General features: G+C 43.0%; 1 protein-coding gene across 1 annotated transcript in view; it reads left to right on the forward strand.

Annotated features, from left to right (window-relative positions):
- The first annotated feature begins 714 nt into the window (after nt 1-714).
- Nucleotides 715-25,504, forward strand: part of LOC106608383 (zinc finger CCHC domain-containing protein 24) — a 62,453-nt gene continuing 37,663 nt past the window's right edge. Inside the window, 3 exon segments of the mRNA XM_014206298.3 lie at nt 715-1,076; nt 1,078-1,269; nt 11,315-11,515. Of these exon segments, the coding sequence (XP_014061773.1) occupies nt 1,032-1,076; nt 1,078-1,269; nt 11,315-11,515 (438 nt within the window). The 5' untranslated portion in view covers nt 715-1,031.

Here is a 25,504-nt window from a genome sequence, read left to right on the forward strand (position 1 = left end):
AAAAGAGTAGAGCCCAAAATCGACCTTTGGGGTGGACACCTTTAGACAGTAATATCAAGGAAACCTGACTTAACACCATAGGAAGAAAGACATTGTGTCCGGTCTGTCTGTTAGTTTTCAAACCAATTGCAGGCTGCCTGACCCAGACCAATTTCAGAAAGTCTACAATTAATAATGAATGGTCAACAGAGTGGAAAGCCTTCAACAGGTCTGTGAAAAGGGCAGCACAATGTTGCCTTTGTCCATACAATTTACAATGTCATTTACCACCAAAGAAGCAGCAGATATAGTGCTACAGTATGATCTGGCCTGAAGCCAGACTGATGGACACTTAAACCTTTTGAAGCTAGAAAATATCTAAGCTAATAGGCCTAGGCTACGTACAAAATCACAGCAACTCATTTGCGTCATTAATATGAATCATTATAAACCAATGAAATTCCTGGTTAAAGATCCAATAACTAACCAGGTAACAAAGCATCTAAAGGAAAAGTAAAATGCGTTTTAACATAAATTAAAACTCTAACTTTTTTATTTTGATACAAAATATTTTATTTCACAATATCAAAAGTCAACAGTGAACCCTACAGAGATTCCAAAGGCATCATGTAAACAAGGTAGAGAGCGAGAGAAAAAACGGTTTTGTACGTAGTGAATTAAAACCCTCATTCGCTTGCGTGCGTCATGACGCACCCCAGTGTGCGTTGCATATCCAATGAGACTCCGGGTGGTTGTCCCACTGCAAATAAAGGGAGATAACGGGCTCTTAGTAGCGGCTGAAAACTTTTTATACTGACATGTTAGAGCAATGACTTTTGCGTAACGGTAAAAACTGGGACTTGGCTCCCAGCATGATATAGGGTCCTTACGGGAAGAGGAATAAGGAACGATTGCCACGGCCTGGTGGGGGTAAAGAAAGCAGTGAATCCGTTGAAGTTTAGAAAGCGAGAAAGAGCGAGCAAGATTTCCGAAAGTTGAGAGTAATCCAGAAACACAGCGGCGGTGGAAGAGTTTGTGTACCCATTTGAAAGATGAGCTTGATGTCTGCCATAGACACCAGTGCCTCCGTGTACCAGCCCTGCACAGCTACTGAATTGGGTCTATCTCTCTTTGCAAGACACCCACCAAACCAGTGCTTTTGACGCCTTTAGACCCGAACCCAACTCGTCCCACCCGGAGTTGAACTACTGCAAGACTCCCGCCGCGGACTTGAGCTCGTCCCTCAACTCCAATTATCTCAACAACTTTTTTCAGCTCCAGCGGAATGAGGTTAGAGACTGAACCGTCTGTTTGTTAAATGTTTAGTCTATAGTTCTTAGCCTACGATCTGTTTTTATTTGCATACCTCCCATCCTATGTCGAACGCTGTTTTGCAAAATGTTTGAGGGTTTGCAACATTGACAATTCTGATAGCCTACACAAAACCGCCATTTATATTACGAATATAGACAGAAATACGTGCTCATCAACTTTTCATGGGTCGATGGAAACCTAGCTACCCACATAAAAATACTACAGTTTACTATAGAATACTACACTAATTACCATAGAATTCTGTAGTAAACTGTAGAATACTATACTACACATTGTAATATCCTGTAACGGCTGTCTTCTGTAGAAATGGACCAAGGCGCAGCGAGACTGTGAATACTCATACTTTAATAGACTCAAGTAAGGCATCCACAGGAAAACAATAACACGACAGCAGCAACAGTTTGCAGGCTAACAAACGCAGTGCAAAACAACCACCCACAACCCCAAAGAAAAACACACACACCTATATAGGACTTCCAATCAAAGGCAACTCAACACACCTGCCTTCAATTGGAAGTCCCAATCAACAATACAAACATACCCAACACAAACATGCCACGTCCTGACCAAAACTAAAACACTAGCTCCATCTGCTGGTCAGGACGTGACATATCCCTCGATAATGTGTAGTACTTAGTATAGCATTTTGTAGTATACTGTAGAATACTATAATAAATACTATTTATTATGCACAAATAAAAACACTGTAGTAAATACTACTGAAATGTCAGCAAAAAACACTACAGTACGCAAAACACTACATTATTTAAAATATAGTAAATACTACAGCATTTCATTTGCAAATACCCTGCCCATTCCCCTTCCCCATATCCCAATTTGTGCCACCAGTAAGTGAGAAACCTACATGCCAAGTATAGACCATATATTGTGTTCCCTACAGGTTATAGAAAATAGCAGAAGCTCTGAACTCTCCGTTCAGAACCGAATCCTACCTACCCACAGGTTATGGAAAATGTGCTCTTTTAGTATTTCTCCAGTAAAGTTTCTTAAGGAGAAAGCACCCCACTTCTATTTCAAAGGTAATAAACAAAATCACTTTAGTAAATACTACAGTAATGTCCCCAAAAAGTAAATACTACAGTATAATACAAGTCTGCAAAAACACTGCAGTAAATAATACAGTATACTGTACTACTGTCCTCAAAAACACTACAGTAAATATTACAGTGCACTATTGTCCTCAAAAACACTACAGTAAATATAACAGTGCACTACTGTCCTCAAAAACACTACAGTAAATACTACAGTATACCGTACTACAGTCTGAAAAAACACTACAGTAAATACTACAGTACGCAAAAACACTACAGTAAATATTACAGTGAACTACTGTCATCAAAAACACTACAGTAAATATTACAGTACACTACTGTCCTCAAAAACACTACAGTAATTGCAACAGTATTTATACTATAGTCAACTGTAAATACTACAGTATACTACTGTAAATACTACAGTGAATACTACATTAATACTACTATTCCTATCATTGTATACTTTTTATAGAGGCTTTTCAGCCATTTAACATAAACCAGGCCTATGAAACATGGGTGTGGTTTTCATACATTAAAACCCATTGTGTAATGTCATACGATCCTACGATCTCCCTTGAGTAATGTGTTGCAAAAACACACACACACACACATACACCTATGTCACTGACTTAAATGTTTTTTTTTTTTAAATCAGGTTTCTATCCAACCTTTTTAAAAGTACATGTGACATCAAAAATGTCACGGCAGGCCTGATGGAAACTTGTCTGTAAACTTTCCAAATGTCGACAACACCAAATACTGTGACATTCGTCGTTAAAGGTAGACCAAGGCGCAGCGTGGTTTGGGTTCATCATATTTATTTCTCAATGTGAACCAGTAAAAAACAATAAACAATACAACGAACGAAAAGCTAGGCGTGCAAACACATGCAACACCAAGCCAAGATCCCACAACTGACTGTGGCGAAAAAGGGCTGCCTAAGTATGATTCCCAATCAGAGACAACGAATGACAGCTGCCTCTGATTGGAAACCATACTCGGCCAATCAAAGAAAAAACAACATAGACATATGGTCAAAGCGCTGTATCTGGGGGGGGGGGGGGGGGGGGGGTGGTACTGTCACACCCTGACCTAACCAAACAGAGAAAAACGGCTCTCTCAGGTCAGGGCGTGACAGTACCCCCCCCCCAAAGGTGCAGACTTCCGGCCGCAAACCTAAACCTATAGGGGAGGGTCTGGGTGGGCATCTACTCATGGTGGCGGCTCCGGTCCGGGGCGTAGCCCCCACTCCGACCGCTGATCCCACCGCTTTTGTGTCGCCGGAGGAACCAGACCGTGATCATCGCCAGAAGCTTTGAACCGTGGATCTTCGCTGGATGAGCCGGACCGTAGATCATCGCCAGAAGCTCTGAACCGTGGATCTTCGCTGGATGAGCCGAACCGTAGATCATCGCCAGAAGCTCTGAACCGTGGATCTTTGCTGGATGAGCTGGACCGTACATCATCGCCAGAAGCTCTGAACCGTGGATCTTCGCTGGATGAGCCGGACCGTAGATCATCGCCAGAAGCTCTGAACCGTGGATCTTCGCTGGATGAGCCGGACCGTAGATCATCACCGGCGACTCCGGACTGCAGACCGTCGCTGAAGACTCCAGGCTGCAGGCCGTCGCTGAAGACTCCGGGCTGCAGGCCGTCTCAGGAGGCTCCGGACTGCAGGCATTCCTCAGTCCGGAACAGGTCTCACCGGACTGGGGAACGTCGCTGGAGGCTGGGTGCGCAGAGCAGGCACAGGGTATACTGGGCCTTGGAGGTGCACTGGAGGTCTGGAGCTCAGGGCTGGCACAACCCGTCCTGGCTGGATGCTTGTTTTAGCCCGGCAAGTGCGAGGCGCGGGCACAGGACGAACTGGGCTGTGCAGGCGCACTGACGACACAGTGCGTAGAGCTGGCGCAGGATATCCTGGACCGAAAAGACGCACCGGAGACCAGGAACGCTGAGCCGGCACAATCCTTCCTGGCTGAATGCTCAGTTTAGCCCGGCAAATGCGGGGCGTAGGCACAGAGCGCACCGGGCTATGAATGCGCACAGGAGATACGGTGCGCATTACCGCATAACATGGTGACTGACTGTTCACCTTTTCCCCACGGTAAGCACGGGGAGTTGGCTCAGGTCTCCACCCTGACTCTGCCAATCTCCCCGTGTGCCCCCCCCCCAAAAAAAAATTCTGTGGGGGGCTGCCTCTTGTGCTTGCCTCGTTGCCGGGCTAGTTCCTCTTCTCGTCGCCGCTCTGCTCTCACTGCCTCCACCTGTTCCCATGGGAGGCAATCCCATCCAGCCTGGATCTTCTCCCACGTCCAGGATCCCTTGCCGTTCAAACAATAAACAATACAACGAACGAAAAGCTAGGCGTGCAAACACATGCAACAACAAGACAAGATCCCACAACTGACTGTGGGGAAAAAGGGCTGCCTAAGGATGATTCCCAATCAGAGACAACGAATGACAGCTGCCTCTGATTGGAAACCATACTCGGCCAATCAAAGAAAAAACAACATAGACATACACCACATAGAATGCCCACCCCATGTCACACCCTGACCTAACCAAACAGAGAAAAACGGCTCTCTCAGGTCAGGGCGTGACAAATACGCTAGACAAGGTGGGATCTTTTTGTGTCTATAAAATGTAATATGCGAGAAATGTCGGTAGAAACACCTTTATGGACAAATATTGATATAATAACCATCATATTGAAGTAAACTTGAATCACAAGATGATATGGTGTGTGGTCCTCCCACTACGACTCGGGAGAGCACACAGTTTATTAGGCTACAGATTAAATAAGTTATGATGAACTTCACAGGGTGGTGAAAGTGCACAGGGAAATGATATTCAATGTTCTGATCCAGAGCAAATAGGGTAAAGCCTTGCTCAAGGGCACATTGGCAGATTTCTTTCACCTAGTCCACCCAGGGATTTGAACCAGCAACTTTTTGGTTACTGGCCCAATGCTCTCAACCGCTTGGCTACGTGCCACGCTATAAATCAGAAATGTTTCTGACAAAACCATCAGTAGATTTGAAAATGAGATGAAAACCAATTTAACTATATTTTTTATTCGGTACATGGGAATTTAACCGCAAAAGGTATTTTTATGTGCGCTACGTCAGCACGCAAAGCTTTTTATCCACAAAAGGACAATTTGATGGAAGCATCTCTGGTGGGAAAATTAGCATATTGATTTCATGCATATTTTAGAATATTCGCATGAAAATCTGTCGCCAATTGGATATAAACCTAGCTCATCAAATAAAATAGGTAATAAATTAAAGGCCCAGTGCTGTCAAAATTCAGTTTTTTCTTTGTTAATATCATATTGTACAACAGCTGATGAAACTAATACTGTAAACATACAGTTGAAGTTGGAAGTTTACATACACCTTAGCCAAATACATTTAAACTCAGTTTTTCACAATTCCTGACATTTAATCCTAGTAAAAATTCCCTGTCTTAGGTCAGATAGGATCACCACTTTCTTTTAATAATGTGAAATATCAGAATAATAGTGGAGAGTGATTTATTTCAGCTTTTATTTCTTTCATCACATTCCCAGTGGGTCAGAAGTTTACATACACTCAATTAGTATTTGGTAGCATTGCCTTTAAATTGTTTAACTTGGGTCAAACGTTTCGGGTTGCCTTCCACAAGCTTCCCACAATAAGTTTGGTGAATTTTGTCCCATTCCTCCTGACAGAGCTGGTGTAACTGAGTCATGTTTGTAGGCCTCCTTCCTTTCACACGCTTTTTCAGTTCTGCCCACAAATTGTCTATAGGATTGAGGTCAGGGCTTTGGGATGGCCACTCCAATACCTTGACTTTGTTGTCCTTAAGTCATTTTGCCACAACTTTGGAAGTATGCTTTGGGTCGTTGTCCATTTGGAAGACCCATTTGTGCCCAAGCTTTAATTTCCTGACTGATATCTTGAGATATCCAAAAAGTATGATCTTTGTCCCCATGTGGAGTTGTAAACCGTAGTCTTGCTTTTTTATGGTGTTTTTGGAGCAGTGTCCTCTTCCTTGCTGAGTGGCCTTTCAGGTTATGTCCATATAGGACTCGTTTTACTGTGGATATAGATACTTTTGTACCTGTTTCCTCCAGCATCTTCACAAGGTCCTTTGCTGTTGTTCTGGGATTGATTTGCACTTTTTGCACCAAAGTACATTCATCTCTAGGAGACAGAACGCGTCTCCTTCCTGAGCGGTATGACGGCTGCGTGGTCCCATGGTGTTTATACTTGCGTACTATTGTTTGTACAGATGAGCGTGGTACCTTCAGGTGTTTGGAAATTGCTCCCAAGGATGAACCAGACTTGTGGAGGTCTACAATCTTTTTTTGAGGTCTTGGCTGATTTCTTTTGATTTTCCCATGATGTCAAGCAAAGTGGCACTGAGTTTGAAGGTAGGCCTTGAAATACATCCACAGGTACACCTCCAATTGACTCAAATGATGTCAATGAGCCTATCAGAAGCTTCTAGATCCATAACATCATTTTCTGGAATTTTCCAAGCTGTTTAAAGGCACAGTCAACTTAGTGCATGTGCATGTAAACTGTGACACAGTGAATTATAAGTGAAATAATCTGTCTGTAAACAATTGTTGGAAAAATTACTTGTGTCATGCACAAAGTATATGTCCGAACTGACTTGCCAAAACTATAGTTTGTTAGCAAGAAATTTGTGCAGTGGCTGAAAAACGAGTTCTCCAACCTATGTGTATGTAAACTTCCGACTTCAACTGTATGATTTAAAAAACAATCTATGTTATTTCCTGATAGTTGCTGGTTCAAAATACAATCCACACAGGATCTTCTAATCAGCAGGTTGGCATGGACAGGATTTTCGGCTTTCCATGGTGACATCACCATGCGGTAAATTGGTTAATAGACCACTCCTAAAGAGTCATTGCTAAATTCTTGCTTGAGAAATAGTATTTTGCTAATAAGCTACTTTTGGCCATTTTAATGGCAATCTATTAAAGCAAGATACTTAATTGTAACCCAGAAATTATTTGATATTGATATGAAAATGGCTGCATTAGGCCTTTAAGGTGTTATGATGTGAGGAAAACGAGTGGTTGTGAACAGAGATGAGCAGTATTTATATTACATGTATTACATGGAGTGACAAGGAGTTGAGTGTTGGAACAAAACAGGCCTGGATTCCAGGCTGAAGATTATGCTCCATATTGAATATTGCAAAAGACACTGTATTGCCCCTGATCTCCTTGCTTGCAATCCTGTCGTAGAGGCTACTCTGATCACTTAACCTATTTGTATTGGAGAAATAGAGTATATCAACAGTTGTATCCGAAAATCATTCTTGCCTACTATGAGCACTGTTCAAAACTAGTGCATTATATAGGGAATAGGATGCCATTTGGGATGCAACCGAACAGCAGTGTTTCCCTCCTCTGGTGTGTACAGCTCACCCGTGGAGCTGTGAATTCAGCCAGTTACTCAGATGAGATGAGTAATGCATCCCAAATGGCACCCTGTTTCCTTTATAGTGCACTACTTTTGACCAGGGCCCAAATGGTAGCTCAATCCCCATCAGGTGTCCATAGGGGGACAATTTGGCCACTCGCTGCCACATGGCGTATGAGGCAGGAGAGGGAAAACTGTGGATTTACAGCCTAGGGGAAGAGACGGGCTCTATGGTCACTTTATATAGTGGCTAATGTACTGTATGGTTGACCTGTCTTCACTGATTTGATAGTAAGGCACAGAAAGCTGTATATACAGTGTACACTATCTATACTATTCTATGTCTATAGGGCCATGAGTTTTTTCCCACCACTTGACCATGGCCCTTTTTCCTGATCAGGTCACGTTGTCAGTCAACACTCCTGGCCCTAGATAATGTGGCATAATATGTTTGTCAGATAGAACTGGCAACTTCCACAAGGAAGAACAATAGCAGAATATCAACAGGCAGTGGATAAAATCAATGGCAGATGGAAAGCCATGGAAACCATAAAGAAAGAAAGAAAGCTAATATTTTATTTATCCAGGGTAGAATCTAGTAAATGAACATGCACACACAAACGGATGCACACACACACACACACAGGAGCTGATAAGAGTTGATTTGAGCTGCCTCCCGGGCTGGTTAGTTAAAAACTAGGACCGACCACTGCTACACTGTTGCCAAGTGTAAGATTTCTGTGCTATGCAACATAAGACATCAACAATAACATAAGTTCTCCCAAGGAGAGATATCATTCACAAAGACTCCAGTAACTTTCCATAACTCTTGACAGTGTTGGCATATAGCTTGGATTCCTTCCATGTCTCAGTTTTAACAGTGGACTGTTAGGGCTATACATTGAAGAGGAGAGGTCATCATAACTAGGACCTTTTCTTAGGAAAAGCTATAAATAGGCCTAGAAATTAGGGTTAGGTCTCGTGGTCAGGAAAAACTCTGGGCCTTATTACAAGGGTCATGTCACAAGCAGGAAAACCTCCTGTCCCTCACCATAGACAGAGGTTGAACCTACTTACCTAATTCATTGTCACTTCTATGTCAATATTTCAAACGGAGGACAAAGTGAATAAAAAGGTTTTTAAAAATGTATTCTCTCCTTCAGTTTGCTAATGGAATTTGATATTCAGAGTGCATTAAGCAGACACTGGAGCACCAATCTCACGCAACAATTGACTGGCACAACTTCTCAGAGTGAGCGACAAACCATCCTCATGGCGTGATACTTCAAACAGATCTGGGAACATAATAGCCTGGTCTTAGATCTTTGTGCTGTCTTGCCAACTTCTATATAGCCATTGTCACGCAGTACAGCATAAACAGATCTGGGACCAGGCTATGAACACCATCTCTCTCTCTCTCTCTCTCTCTCTCTCTCTCTCTCTCTCTCTCTCTCTCTCCTTGTTTACTGTAATTCATCCTTCTCTAAAGTCCTGTCTTCCTTTGTGACATCCCCAGTACTTTTCCAGTTCATAAGCAACAGCTGGACTGAGCACCAGATGTGCTGAATTTAATGAGAGAAAAGACGGAGGGCATAGGACAGTCAACGGAAATTGGTGATTAAACTCAACAGCATCGCAAATGCAAAAAAATCCATATTGTTTCATTAGTGGTATTATGTACCCATAGGTTGTCAAACTACTCTGTAAGCATGATAGTGGAGTTGCAGGTGTTCTTCATAAACATACTCATAAAGCTTGGTGCTCTGCCACAAAAGTAATGATGGAATAAGAAATCCTTAAAATCCTGACATTAGGAAGAACAGGCAGCACTTCAAACTTTGCATTAAGTTACCACAAGAAAGACATCATCACCTCATTTTCATATCTTCCTTTATTCTACAGTCGTGGCCAAAAGTTTTGAGAATGACACAACTATTAATTTTCACAAAGTCTGCTGCCTCAGTTTGTATGATGGCAATTTGCATATACTCCAGAATGTTATCAGATGAATTGCAATTAATTGTAAAGTCCCTCTTTGCCATGCAAATGAACTTAGTCCCAAAAAAACATGTCCACTGCATTTCAGCCCTGCCACAAAAGGACCAGCTGACATCATGTCAGTGATTCTCTCGTTAACACAGGTGTGAGTGGTGACGAGGACAAGGCTGGAGATCACTCTGTCATGCTGATTGAGTTTGAATAACAGACTGGAAGCTTCAAAAGGAGGGTGGTGCTTGGAATCATTGTTCTTCCTCTGTCAACCCTGGTTACCTGCAAGGAAACACGTGCCGTCATCATTGCTTTGCACAAAAAGGGCTTCACAGGCAAGGATATGGCTGCCAGTAAGATTGCACCTAAATCAACCATTTATTGGATCATCAAGAACTTCAAGGAGAGCGTTTCAATTGTTGTGAAGAAGGCTTCAGGGCACCCAAGAAAGTCCCTCAAGCGCCAGGACCGTCTCCTAAAGTTGATTCAGCTGCAGGATCATGGCACCACCAGTACAGAGCTTGCTCAGGAATGGCAGCAGGCAGGTGTAAGTGCATCTGCACGCACAGAGGCGAAGACTTTTGGAGGATGGCCTGGTGTCAAGAAGGGCAGCAAAGAAGCCACTTCTCTCCAGGAAAAACATCAGGGACAGACTGATATTCTGCAAAAGGTACAGGGATTGGACTGCTGAGGACTGGGGAAAGTCATTTTCTCTGATGAATCCCCTTTCCGATTATTTGGGGCATCCGGAAAAAAGCTTGTCCGGAGAAGACAAGGTGAGCGCTACCATCAGTCCTGTGTCATGCCAACAGTAAAGCATCCTGAGACCATTCATGTGTGGGGTTGCTCACTCACAATTTTGCCTAAGAACACAGCCATGAATAAAGAATGGTACCAACACATCCTCCGACAGCAACTTCTCCCAACCATCCAGGAACAGTTTGGTGACGAACAATGCCTTTTCCAGCATGATGGAGCACCTTACCATAAGGCAAAAGTGTTAACTAAGTGGCTCGGGGAACAAAACATAGATATTTTGGGTCCATGGCCAGGAAACTCCCCAGACCTTAATCCCATTGAGAACTTGTGGTCAATCCTCAAGAGGCGGGTGGACAAACAAAAACCCACAAATTCTGACAAACTCCAAGCATTGATTATGCAAGAATTGGCTGCCATCAGTCAGGATGTGGCCCAGAAGTTAATTGACAGCATGCCAGGGCAGATTGCAGAGGTCTTGAAAAAGAAGGGTCAACACTGCAAATATTGACTCTTTGTATCAACTTCATGTAATTGTCAATAAAAGCCTTTGACACTTATGAAATGCTTGTAATTATACTTCAGTATTCCATAGTAACATCTGACAAAAATATCTAAAGACACTGAAGCAGCAAACTTTGTGGAACTTAATATTTGTGTCATTCTCAAAACTTTTGGCCACGACTGTACATTTCTTGTCATGTTTTTTCCCTGCGTTAAATGCCAACCATGTTTTCCTGTCTCTCCCTGTTCCAGGCATTGAATAACAGGGTATATAAAAATGTCTCGCCATACGACTCGCTCAACAACATTGTTGACGGACTCAGCTCCTTGACGGACCACTTCTCCGACCTCTCCCTCTCCTCAGAGCCCCGCAAGCCAAGCAAAAGACCCCCGCCCAACTACCTATGCCACCTCTGCTTCAACAAGGGACACTACATCAAAGACTGCCCCCAGGTAGGACACAGACTGAGACAGTCCTTATTCATTCACATTAATGTTTGTTTGTTTGTTCAGTCATTCATCAATCCATACATTTTTGGGGGTCCTACCTCTAATTCTATTGGTTCAGTATCTTTCGATTTCAAAATGCTACTGGCTGCCATCGAGAGTCAACATGGTGTCCTTTGAGTCATGTGACCATATTTCCAGCCAATCATGTCCCTTTTAAGTTGACCAATGGCTGTGCGGCGGTGTCATCTGTGTGATGCCCTGATATAATTGTCAGACAGACAGTCCTGTGTCCTCTGTAGTCATGAGTGTGTGTTAGTTACGTAGACGGACAGACTACTGAACTTCACTATGAGGGAGGAAGAGTAGGGTGAAGTTGGCCCCTAGTTGCTGATCTTGGGTCAGTTTAGCATTTCCCCCACTAATGGTTAACGTTAGGATTGGGGGAAGGGAGGTTGATCCTAGATCTGTACCTAGGGGAAACCAATCAGAGTAAGGAACCAGCAGGGAATGTTATATAATGTATGTTGTATATATACAAAATACATTTTATCATCAGCAGAATACATTGAATCATTAGCCAGGAGATTTCATTTGTTACATTTCTTCTGTCACAAATGTAACGTATTTGTAACTGCTTAAATGTCACACATAAGGTGTCTATTGGTCACATCGGTGTGTTGTGTCACTATAGGGGCGATCAGGTGCCAGGTTGGTAGTATGCACAACTTTCAAAGAAAAACATTCCTTTTTATCTGTTTGAGTGTGTAATCTTGTTGAAACAGCTTTGAATGCATAATCAAAGTGGCTAGTGTTTCAACGGCAAGGTTTGGACAAAAAAAAGTTGTTTAATGGGAAGAATATCCCATAGTTTGTACTTTTCCCCTCTCGGTTTTCCAATATTTTTGTATTTTATGACGCAGGTCTCTCTGTAAAGAAAACAAGTGTAACCATGGCAAATTAGCAGCGAGTTCCAGCTGTGAGGTCCCATGGGTAATAGAGTGTGACCAATGGGGTCCAGGCTGAGCTCACCTCTGTTTAACAGAATCAGTACCGGAGTGTATTCATTACAGAAACCATTTACTGTTTAAGAACCAAACGGAAGCAAACAGAGAAAAACAAGTGTTTCTATTGGACAAATTCACGTAGGTCCCTCCCTGTTTCGTTCGGTTTGCTTCCATTTAAGAAACTTTTTGCAACATCATTTTTTTATAAAAATGTTTTATTTCACCTTTATTTAACCAGGTAGGATAGTTGAGAAAAAGTTCTCATTTACAACTGCGACCTGGCCAAGATAAAGCAAAGCAGTGCGACAAAAGCAACAACACAGAGTTACACATGGGAAAAACAAACGTACAGTCAATAACACAATAGAAAAATCTATGTACAGTGTGTGCAAATGTAGTAAGATTAGGGAGGTAAGGCAATAAATAGGCCATAGTGGCGAAATAATTACAATTTAGATAAAAAATAGCAGATACGTACCACATTGGGTGAGGCGGGTTGCAGGAAAGTATATTTAGATCGTAGGTGGAAAGTGAGATTAAAATATATACGGAAAAAAACGATGAAACCGACTATTTACATGGGACACGACAAACACACGTCCGACTGCTACGCCATCTTGGATTTGTGTCAGCATAATGAAAACACCCAGGACTCTATGGTACTGATGTTACTGATCTACCCCTAGAAATAGAATGTGTGGAACAGGCTTGGAACATCTGACATTGGCAATTTGACTGGTAAACTCATTCTAGTTTTGTGGATCTACCCACCTATTGATTGGATGATGTACTGTATGTATGGGAGACATCAAATTATGTTTTTTAGTATCCAAAACGACCACAATATATGATAGCCTATTCTAGTAATGATAAATGTTTAAATGCACCCAAAAATACAGTATAAATTATTGTACATGGATATGATGCAAGCATTACAATATTGACATCATGCCATATTATGCACACGATGATGGCGTAACATGTCACAATAGTACAACTGAAATAGCATTCAGAAATGCTAGTGATACTGAGATAGGGATTATGGACCACAAAATGACTATTGTGGTTTTCACGTACGGGCGCTTTGAGGAACGTTCTGTCTCCCTTTACCACGTCTTGTACAGTAAAAGCAAACTGCATGGACTGGGTTTAAAATATGTTATTTTGAAACAGGGACACTCATTGGTAGTTTTTCTCTGAATTGTGGTGTGGAGATGTTGTTGTTAGACAGGTCCATAGTGACGACAGATGTTCTCTCTCTTTCGCTCACCCTCTCTTGCTCTTATTGTGTGTGTATTGTAGAGCTTTCTAGTTGTTTTTCGACCTGACCGAATCAACGCTAATCCTTGTATTAGGAATGACTTAATGAATTACGTTGAAGTTTATTGTGTTGATGTTGTAAATCCGTGCTTAATAGTTATCACTGTGTATTTAGAGCACTGAACCGCTCGGTCGGAGGGCAGCAGTTGCAGGGCACTAATTGCAGTATAGTTTAGTGAGTCAGTGGAAATGTTAAGCTTTTGTTTTATTACGACCAAACCCCTTCGACATTAGACTGCTATGAAACCAATCTGTCAGCAGGACAGCTAGCCTACAAGGGCGAAACTCAAGTGTGTGTGTGTGTGTGTGCGTGTGCGTGAATGGGTGTAACTCAAATCACAGCGGTTCTGTCAGGTCTCCCCAACTGTTTGTGAAACTGCCAATGGATACACGGAAAACATCAGATCTCCTGTGTGTGTGTGTGTGTGTGTGTGTGTGTGTGTGTGTGTGTGTGGGTGTGGGTGTGCGTGTGTGTTTCAACCACTTCTGCGTCACAAATGGCACCCTATTCCCTGCCATTTGGAACACAGACCATATCTCTGTTACATAGCCCTCTCCTGGGCTTTATCTACTATGATTCACCCCCCTACACGCGGTTACAGAGACACCCATCAACGCACACATACATCATACAGTGGATATAAAAAGTCTACACACCCCTGTTAAAATGCCAGGTTTTTGTGATGTAAAAGAATGAGACAAAGATAAATCATGTCAGAACTTTTTCTACTGTTAATGTGACCTATAATGTGAACAATTCAATTGAAAAACAAACGGAAATCTTCGAGGGGGAAAAATGAAAAATAAAAACCTTACAATAACCTGGTTGCGTAAGTGTGCACACCCTCTTATAACTGGGGATGTGGCTGTGTTCAGAATTAACCAATCACATTCAAACTCATCTAAATAGAAGTCATTACACACCTGCCATCATTTAAAATGACTCTGATTAATCACAAATAAAGTTCAGCTGTTCTAGTAGGATTTTCCTGACATTTTCTTAGTTGCATCTCAGAGCAAAAGCCATGGTCTGCAGAGAGCTTCCAAAGCATCAGAGGGATCTCATTGTTGAAAGATATCAGTCAGGAGAAGGGTACAAAAGAATTTCCAAAGCATTACATATACCATGGAACACAGTGAAGACAGTCATCATCAAGTGGAGAAAATATGGCACCACGGAGACATTACCAAGAACTGGACGTCCCTCCAAAATGTATGAAAAGACGAGAAGAAAACTGGTCAGGGAGGCTTCCAAGAGGCCTACAGCAACATTAAAGGAACTGCAGGAATTTCTGGCAAGTACTGGCTGTGTGCTACATGTGACAACAATCTCCCGTATTCTTCATATGAATGGGCTATGGGGTAGGGTGGCAAGACGGAAGCCTTTTCTTACAATGAAAAACATCCAAGCCCGGCTGAACTTTGCAAAAACAAACATCAAGTCCCCCCAAAAGCACGTGGGAAAATGTGTTATGGTCTGATGAAACCAAGGTTGAACTTTTTGGCCATAATTCCAAAAGGTATGTTTGGCTCAAAAACAACACTGCACATCACCCAAAGAACACCATACCCACAGTGAAGCATGGTGGTGGCAGCATCATGCTTTGGGGCTGTTTTTTTTCCAGCTGGAACCGGGGCCTTAGTCAGGGTGGAGGGAATTATGAACAGTTCTAAATACAAGGCAATTTTGGCACAAAACCTTCAGGCGTCCGTTAGAAAGCTGAAGAGGAAGTTCACCTTTCAGCACGACAACGACCCCAAGCACACATCCAAATCCACGAAAGCATGGCTTCATCAGAAGAAGATTAACGTTTTGGAATGGCCCAGCCAGAGCCCAGACCTGAATCCAATTGAACATCTCTGGGGTGATCTGAAGAGGGCTGTGCCCAGGAGATGTCCTCGCAATCTGACAGATTTGGAGCGCTTTTGCAAAGAAGAGTGGGCAAATATTGCCACATCAAGATGTGCCATGCTAATAGACTCCTACCCAAAAAGACTGAGTGCTGTAATAAAATCAAAAGGTGCTTCAACAAAGTATTAGTTTAAGGGTGTGCACACTTATGCAACCAGGTTATTGTGAGTTTTTTATTTTTTATTTTTCCCCCTCAAAGATTTCAGTTTGTTTTTCAATTGAATTGTTCACGTTATAGGTCACATTAAAGGTGGAAAAAGTTCTGACATGATTTCTTTGTCTCATTATTTTACATCACAAAAACCTGGCATTTTAACAGGGGTGTGTAGACTTTTTAAATCCACTGTATATATTGAAGACACTCCAAACACAATGCGTATGTCCAATACTTGAAAATATTTGAGGTGTGCTTGATTTAGCATGTCGTTTGCACATTGGGGACTACTCCATTTGTTCCATTGTACCGAGTGAACTAAATCATATGACCAATTAAATCAAATGTTATGTCTATGAATCAAGCATTGCTCAAGTATTTCAAAAACACATTTTATTTTTCACATGCGCCCGAATACAACTTTACCTTGAAATGCTTGCTTACAAGCCCTTTCCAACTATGCAGTTAAAAAATTATAAACAGAAAAATAGTAACACAAGAGGAATAAAACACACAAGAATGGAGCAATATACAGGTACCAGTACCAGATCAATGTGGAGCTATATACAGGGAGTACCAGTACCAGATCAATGTGGAGCTATATACAGGGAGTACCAGTACCAGATCAATGTGGAGCTATATACAGGGAGTACCAGTACCAGATCACTGTGGAGCTATATACAGGGAGCACCAGTACCAGATCAATGTGGAGCAATATACAGGGAGTACCAGTACCAGATCAATGTGGAGCTATATACAGGGAGTACCAGTACCAGATCAATGTGGAGCTATATACAGGGAGTGCCAGTACCAGATCAATGTGGAGCTATATACAGGGAGTACCAGTACCAGATCACTGTGGAGCTATATACAGGGAGTACCAGTACCAGATCACTGTGGAGCTATATACAGGGAGTACCAGTACCAGATCAATGTGGAGCTATATACAGGGAGTACCAGTACCAGATCAATGTGGAGCTATATACAGGGAGTACCAGTACCAGATCACTGTGGAGCTATATACAGGGAGTACCAGTACCAGATCAATGTGAACCTATATACAGGGAGTACCAGTACCAGATCACTGTGGAGCTATATACAGGGAGTACCAGTACCAGATCAATGTGGAGCTATATACAGGGAGTACCAGTACCAGATCAATGTGGAGCTATATACAGGGAGCACCAGTACCAGATCAATGTGGAGCTATATACAGGGAGCACCAGTACCAGATCAATGTGGAGCTATATACAGGGAGTACCAGTACCAGATCACTGTGGAGCTATATACAAGGAGCACCAGTACCAGATCAATGTGGAGCTATATACAGGGAGCTGACCAGGTCAATGTGGAGCTATATACAGGGAGCACCAGTACCAGATCAGTGTGGAGCTATATACAGGGAGTACCAGTACCAGATCACTGTGGAGCTATATACAGGGAGCACCAGTACCAGACAATGTTAAGTCCTTAGTGATGTGGACACCAAGGAACTTCATGCTCTCAACCTGCTCCGCTACAGCCCCGTCAATGTGGACAGAGGTGTGCTCTCCCCTCTTTCTCCTGTAGCACACGATCAGCTCCTTGGTCTTACTGACGTTGAGGGAGAGGTTATTGTCCTGGCACCACACGGCAAGACTCTGACCTCCTCCCTGTAGGCTGTCTCATCGCCGCCGGTGATCAGGCCTACCACAGTCGTGTCGTCAGCAAACTTAATGATGGTGTTGGAGTCGTGCGTGGCCATGCAGTCGTGGGTGAACAGGGAGTACAGGAGGGGACTAAGCACACCCCTGAGGGCCTCGTGTTGAGGGTCAACGTGGCGGAGATGTTGTTGCCTACCCTTACCACCTGGGGCCGGCCCGCCAGGATGTCCAGGATCCAATTGCAGAGGGAGGTGTTCAGGTGTTAATTTGAAAGTATCAGACGGATGTATTTATTTGACCCAAGTCTGAATGAGTGTCCCCTTCCTGTGTGATGTTTATCAAGCGGACACCCTTAAGGCACAGGATCTGACTTCACAGGCCTCCCGCTGCTGAGTTTTTGATCTGGGTCCAGCAGTGTGGAGAATCATATTATTATGACTATCTCTCTCTCTCTCTCTCGATCTGTATAATAGTCCTTTCCAGCTTAGTGATTTTATCCTCCTAGGTACAGTGTTGTAGTCTCTCCCAGAGTGGGCTTTCTCTTTCTATTTCTCTCTGTAGTTACTGAGGGGCTGGAGTGGAGACCAAAGCCCCACTACTCCTGTTCTCTTCCCCCCAGAGAGGGCTGCCCTTGTGGGGTCTTGGTTAGTGTGGATCAACAGGGTCCTGGTTGGTTGGTGTGGCTGAGAGGGTGGGGCTCTGACAGGAAATAGAGAATGACACAGCTGAGTGGAGCTGCAGAGAGACACAGGAAGGGGCTCTGTGATAGGTCTTCCTGTGGTGTGTGTGTGTGTGTGTGTGTGTGTGTGTGTGTGTGTGTGTGTGTGTGTGTGTGTGTGTGTGTGTGTGTGTGTGTGTGTGTGTGTGTGTGTGTGTGTGTGGAGGATGGGCTGTGTGTGTCGGGGGGTGGGCTGTGTGAGGCATGTGTGTGTGTGTGTGTGTGTGTGTGTGTGTGTGTGTGTGTGTGTGTGTGAGTGCATGCAATTGTTTTTGTGTGTGTACTGCAATGATATAACTCATCTCTCTGTCCCTGTATCCTTCTCTGGTTTGACGAAAGAGGAAACGCTGGTGGCATTGTCATAGGACTTGTCCTCTGGGGGCAGCTACATCTCTCTCTTCTCTCTGCTCTCTCCTCCTCTTCTCCTCTCTGCCTGCTATCACAGGGCAACCGAGGTGTTATGTAAACAGGCTTTTATTTGGAGAATGAGGTCGCTCCCCGGGTTATGACCAAAATGCCCCCTTCACTGGGGCCTGGCTGCCTGGCTGCCCCATCTGGTGCGCAGCCAAGATGTCTTCCACTTGCGTTTATGATGTGTTTGGTGGCCTCAATCGCCAGCTCCGCCTCTGATGTTTCCCTAATGAAAATGATGCATTGATTGTCGTCCACTCGCCATGTTTCCCCCGATACAGGGATTAACACATGGAAAATGTCTTCGCTGGAATTTGATGTGTGGTGTGGTGTGGGGGGGGGGGGGGGGGGGGTTCAGTAAAAGCCAAAACGCTGAACCACTATACCTCATCCAGCTCCCCCCTCATTTTCCACTTATCCCCCTCTCCCCTCCCTGGCCAATGCCTTCAAGCTCTGTGCGCTGCTCTACACACTGACATCAGCCCACTCCTACACCTAGCATTCTATTCTCATGACCAGCACTCTACAATCTACAGAGGGTGGTGAGTACTGGGCCGAGCTCCCTGCCATCCAGGACCTCTATACCAGGCTGTGTCAGAGGAAGGCCCTAAAAATGGTCAACCACACACTCACACTGACACACCAATACACACATACTATCATGACACAAGGCGAGATCTAGACGCAGACATAGGAGGCAGATGGTTGGAGTCTTACAATATTTATTAATCCAATAGGGTAAGGCAAGAGAATGGTCATGGACAGGCAAAAGGGTCAAAACCTGTTCAGAGTCCAAAAGGTACCGAAGGGCAGGCAGAATCAAGGTCAGGGCAGGCAGGATGATCAGGCAGGCGGGAAAGTAGTCCAGGGTCAGGCAGGGTCAAAACCAGGAAGACTATCAAAAGGAGTATGGGAAAAACACACTGGTTGACTTGACTGACATACAAGACAAACTGGCACAGAGAGACAGGAAACACAGGGATAAATACACTGGGGAAAATAAGCAACACCTGGAGGGGGTGGAGACAATAACAGGAGCAGGTGAAACAGATCAGGGCGTGACACATACACACACACGCACTACATACGCCCACACACACATAACACGTGCACACATGCATACTGATGCCTCACACACTTACACACACTTTCACACTCACCACACACGCTGCTGCTACTGTCTATTATCTATCCTGTTGCCTAGTCACTTTACCCCTACCTAGCTACCTCAATTACCTCGTACCCCTGCACATTGACTCGGTGCTGCTACTCCCTGCATATAACCATGTTATTTTTACTCGTTATTGTCATTCGTTATTTACTGTGTATTTATTCCTCGTGTCACTATTTCTATTTTTTTATTAGATTTTTTATCTTATCTTAAACTCTGCATTGTTGGAAAAGGACCACAAGTAACCATTTCGCTGTTAGGCTACACCTGTTGTTGAAGAAGCATGTGACAAATAACATTTTATTTGGTTTTATTTCGATTGGCTAGAGAGAGAGGGCAAACATTTTGAAATGTGGGCAATGCAGTGCCACTGTAGACTGTGAAATGGTTGCCATCACATTTTTTTGTCTAACCTCACATCTGTAGTATTTGAGGCCAGTTAAGGTTTGGGGTCATTTCCATTTGTATTCAGTCAGTTCAGGGAATGATTTCAATAATTTACCATGCAGACTTTTCAACTGATGAATTTAATTGAAATGATCCTCACATTTTGAAATGGAATTGACCTCAACCCTGGTTGGTATAGCATTGATGCTAATGTTTCAAAAGTTTTGCTGGTCTTTTACTGCTTTCTGTATTCTCTGAGAGGATGTCTCAAAACATTCTGTGACGTAAGCACTGAACATACATCAACTGAAGCTCAGACGCAGAGACCTCCAATCCATTATCCCACAGAGCTATGTTATCCGCTGTAACAAACACTATCTCTCATTGCGTCACAAATTGCACTCTTAATGTAGGGAATAGGGTGCCATTTGGGACGTAGTCAATCTCTCTCTCCAGCTATTTCCCAGGGCAGCAAATGCTGCCGGTCGGATCTGCTGTCGGAGAGAAATAAAGTATGAAACCGCAACAGTGGAAGCTTTGCACTGAGTATACCAAACATTAGGAACACCTTCCTAATATTGAGTTGCATCTCACCCTTTTTTCCTCAGAACAGCCTCAATCCGTAGAGGTCATGGACTCTACAAGGTGTCGAAAGCGTTCCACATGGATGCTGGCCCATGTTGACTCCAATGCTTCCCACAGTTGTGTCAAGTTGGCTGGATGTCCTTTGGGTGGTGGACCATTCTCGATAGACACAGGAAACCCAGTAGTGCTGCAGTTCTTTACACAAACCGGTGCGCCTGGCACCTACCACCATACCCCCTTTTTCCCATTCACCCTCTGAATGGCACACATACACGATCCATGTCTCAATTGTCTCAAGGCTTAAAAATCCTTCTTTTAATATGTTACTTTTTGGGTGACTTAATCAAATGCACATAGAATGTGTGTTATAGCTCTTTCATTCTCATTGAAAGCAAGTCTAAGAAGTGGTAGATCTGTTCTATGTGCGCTATTTCTATGCTTCCCATTTTTAAGTTTCGATTTTGCGTCTTCCACTTTCGGTTTTGTATACCAGCTTCAAACAGATGAAAATACAATATTTTTGGTTATAGAAAATATGTTTCACAGCGGTTTAGATGGCACAAAGATAGTGTACACGTTTTGTCACAAACTGAAATGAGCAACCAGGAAATGGCGGTGCGATTTCTGCATAGTGCATCTTTAACCTGTCTCCTCCCCTTCATCGACAATGATTGAAGTAGATGTAATAAGTGACATCAATAAGGGATCATAGCTTTCACCTGGATTCACCTGGTCAGTCTATGTCATGGAAAGAGCAGGTGTTCTTAATGTGTTGTACTCTCAGTGTATATAGACACAGTCCAGTGCCATGATCACTATTTGAGCAAAAGGCATATTATCCCAGCTGGATAAAGAGAGCTCTGTGTGTCAGATCAATGGGCTTCATGTGATTTCTTTATGACTCTGATGCTCGTCTTGGCCCTGTTCCTTTTCTCTTCTTTGATGTCTGTCTCACTGATCAACTTTCATCCTATTCAGAGCTTGATAGATTAAGATAGGAATCGTTTCTTGGTTTAGTTTATTAGGATCCCATTAGCTGTTGCTCATGCAGCAGCTAATCTTCCTGGGGTCCACAACAATAGTAGTTTACATGGTATCTGTGTAACTTTTGGTAATAAAGTTGACCCTTTTATGGCCAAGTCACTACCATGCGGGTGAAGATGTCTCCAAACATCATGGTATCTGTGACCGAATGTGGAATGTGACCACATTAAGCAATAATATCTCCTATTCTCAACACCCCTCATGTTGAGCATACATCGGGCACGCCACACCACACACACACACACGCACGCACGCACAAACACACACACACACCTCAGATGACTTTGTTCTGTCTGTGATGGGGGTGATGATGGCAGCCATTTTACCACCTGGGTGTGCGTGCGTGTGTGTGTGTGTTTGTGCGTTGGTGTGTGTGTACCACTGTGAAGTGATCCTGGGCACGTTACATCACACCAGAAGGCTGTTTGAACTGTCTTTAATGTGGCAGTGTAATTGCTCTTACCTGCCCTGGGACTACGGGTGCAAACTAGCTTTTGGCTAACCACGGCACATTTACATGGATGTTGCATTATTGTAATATGAATGTGCACTGTCCCTATAAATAAATAAAATAAAGAACTTTCTTCTGGTGATAAACCTTTAAAGAGTCCAATGCTGTCACTACTGGCAGGGTTGCTTGTGTATAATGGAAACTCGTTCCTAACGGTGGCGTAAACATAACTAGAAAAAACTGGGTGGTTGAAAAAGAAAATGCTTCAATTACAGATTTCTGGCATTCGACAATGGAGCAAATGCAGAGATCTCTCCAAAAACAAGAGTGGAAATGGTCATTTTTTTCTCTGTCTTACTGTGGTGATTGTGTAAACAGTTTTGTTCGAATGATTCTGTTTGCTGTTGTATTGGTTGGATAGAAGAGTTGGGGAGCTGGCCTACATAATCAAATACACATTATATGTAATTGCATGACTCTGCGTTGCACGGTTGGAAAACAGTTAGTTTGGCCCCTAGTGTGGGTACACCCATTTTCCTAACATGCGTGTGTCTGTGTGTGTCTGTGTGTATGTGTGTGTCTGTGTGCACACATGTTCCTTTTGTTATTACCATAACCTCCTACCTACATTAATATACACACAGATTTGATGTTGTGTGTACCTTGAAGTAGTTTGGCTACTCTTCGTTGGGAAGACAACCACTAGTTGGCTAAAGTAGAAAGCTGACTGGCACCCAAGGCTGTTATGATGTAACCCGGTGAAACGCACCCCTGATTAGGCAATTTTGTGCAATCGTGACATGCCTGGATTCTGACCTATATTTAAAGCTTTTTCATCAAACTCTCACTTTCTTTTCATGTCAGATGGTCCAGCACCATCCTCAGACATTTGCTTTTAATTTTGGTGTAATTCTCTTATGTCACATGATTGCACAAACCGCAGGGCCCTAAGGTGATGAGGGGCAATAGAGGCACACACAAGGGGACGTAGGTATATACTGTAGCTATCCCTGGGGGTGATGTTCCTGTAGGATTGTATCCTAGTTGCATACTGTACTATATGTTCACTGCTTGGAGTCTCTCTCTCTCTCTGTCTCTCTCTCTGTCTCTCTCTCTCTCTCTTTCTCTAGTTTTGAAATGGACAGACGATTTGATACAGACAGAAGGTAAACATTACACCTGCCTTCCTCAACAGTACTGTAGTGAGAAATGAAGACAGACTTTAGGTCGTATTCTGGTGGTGTGAAGCCGAGTTGAGTTTGTTTGCTGGCCCGGTTGACAAGCCAGTGGATAGATGGGGACTATGCTACACCCTAACTGTACATCCCAAATGGCACCATATTCCCTATATAGTGCATGACTTTTGACCAGACCCCTGCAGACCAAGGTACTATATAGAGAATAGGGTGCCATTTGGGACAGACCTGAGAGGAGATAGAGCCAGAGAAAGCACACACAGTGAGAGCAACTTCCTCCAAGAGGAAATCATAGTTAAAAGAATGATAAAAGTCGGGTTTCCTGCCTCCCGGTACAGCTGGTTTGGCTCTGTACAGGAATCCCACTCTTCCTCTGTGTGTGTGCGTATGTGTGTGCTAGTCTCCCAGTCTTCCTCTGGGTTTTGCTGAGACAACAGTCCGTCTGTCCACTTCCTGCTGCCTAACAGTCTGCCTCTATCTCAATTTGTCTTTCCACGATTGCTCACATCCCATCTCCCCACCTCCTTCTCAACCGTATTGTGAATTATGTTTGGTTCTCAGGAAATACTGAAATGTAACTTCTCACTTACTCTACGCTCTGATTTAGTTTACACACTCACCTCAGCCTCAATCCATTGCATATATCAGGAGTCAACTGTATTAAACTGAATTAGTGAGAGAGAGCAGAAGCTATACCCTTCAATCTGTTCTGTACTGTATTCTCTCCACAAACACATCCCAAGGATTTTCAAAGGCAGTTATGTATTAACCCGAGATTATTGTTTTTCCATTCACTTTTATTTAGATAGAAACTTTAATATTCTGTACTGTAGTTGATCCCAATCCCGCTCTCAGTCGTTATACTAAGGCTGTGTCTCAAATGGCACCCTATCCCATATATAGTGCCTTACTTTTTACCAAGGCCCATAGGGAATAGGGTGCCATTTGGGTTGCAGAATAAGTCTACACTAAAAGAACAGTGGGACAGACAGGAATTAAAACACAAGAGAATAAACAGCAGAATAAAGATGGGCCAGTACCTCCTCTTTTAACCTTATGTAATAAGCTTATAAAAGGAACGGAGGGAAAGCTGGTTTGTGGACCTTTCCAATTTATTAGTGTGTGCTATTGTCCTAAGACTTTATGCACAACATCTCATTCTCTCTGTCTCTCTCTCTCTGTCTCTCTCTCTCTCGCCTTTCACAAATAGGACACTTAACATAGGAGCAGTACTTTTTAGACTACAACGACAGTGAAGCTGAAGGCTCATGTAACAGATGTGTAAATCTGTGTTGTGTTGTCATTTTCAGTGGAGTTAAATTCCACAACTAAGATATGCCACTCTTTTCTGATCAAACACAAGACAAGGCATGTTTTAGAGTACATCCACGCTGTGGAATGTTCATGAAGAATCAGCACACTAACAGCCAAATATACTGTACATATTGTCAAAGAAGATTTCTGGTTGGCTTTTTTAGAAGTGCTCATCATCTATCTCTGATCGAAGACTAGACAATGTCCGTCTTTTTTCTGGACATGGCGATGGCGTGTTAATGTATAGGCTCAGCATACCAGAGAAAATAAATGTACAGGATGAATGTTCACACACACGGAAAATAACATTCCAGGTAATGTGTGGAGAGGGAGGAGTCACAGGTCAGGGTTAGAGGTCAGGGTTCAGGTGATAACAGCAACACAATGTCCATTTAGGGTACTTTATTTTACTTTATTTTATTTGACTTTACTTTGCTCTACTTTACTTTAAACGTGTCTTGTCTTGTCTTGACATTACTTGACTTGACAAGTACATACTGTATATCACAACATTACTGTATGTTGATTTACTGTAGACAAACTTTTTGGGGGTTAACTATCTCTTTAATGTATTGATGTATAACTGCTTGATTTTGTGTGTGTGTCTAGGTTTTAATGTAGTTTTTTTTAATGTGTTTTATTGTATTATATTATTTATAGTGAATATATATATATAATTATA

Source organism: Salmo salar, chromosome 01 (assembly GCF_965601325.2).
Source record: "Salmo salar chromosome 01, fSalSal1, whole genome shotgun sequence".
Taxonomy (NCBI): domain Eukaryota; kingdom Metazoa; phylum Chordata; class Actinopteri; order Salmoniformes; family Salmonidae; genus Salmo; species Salmo salar.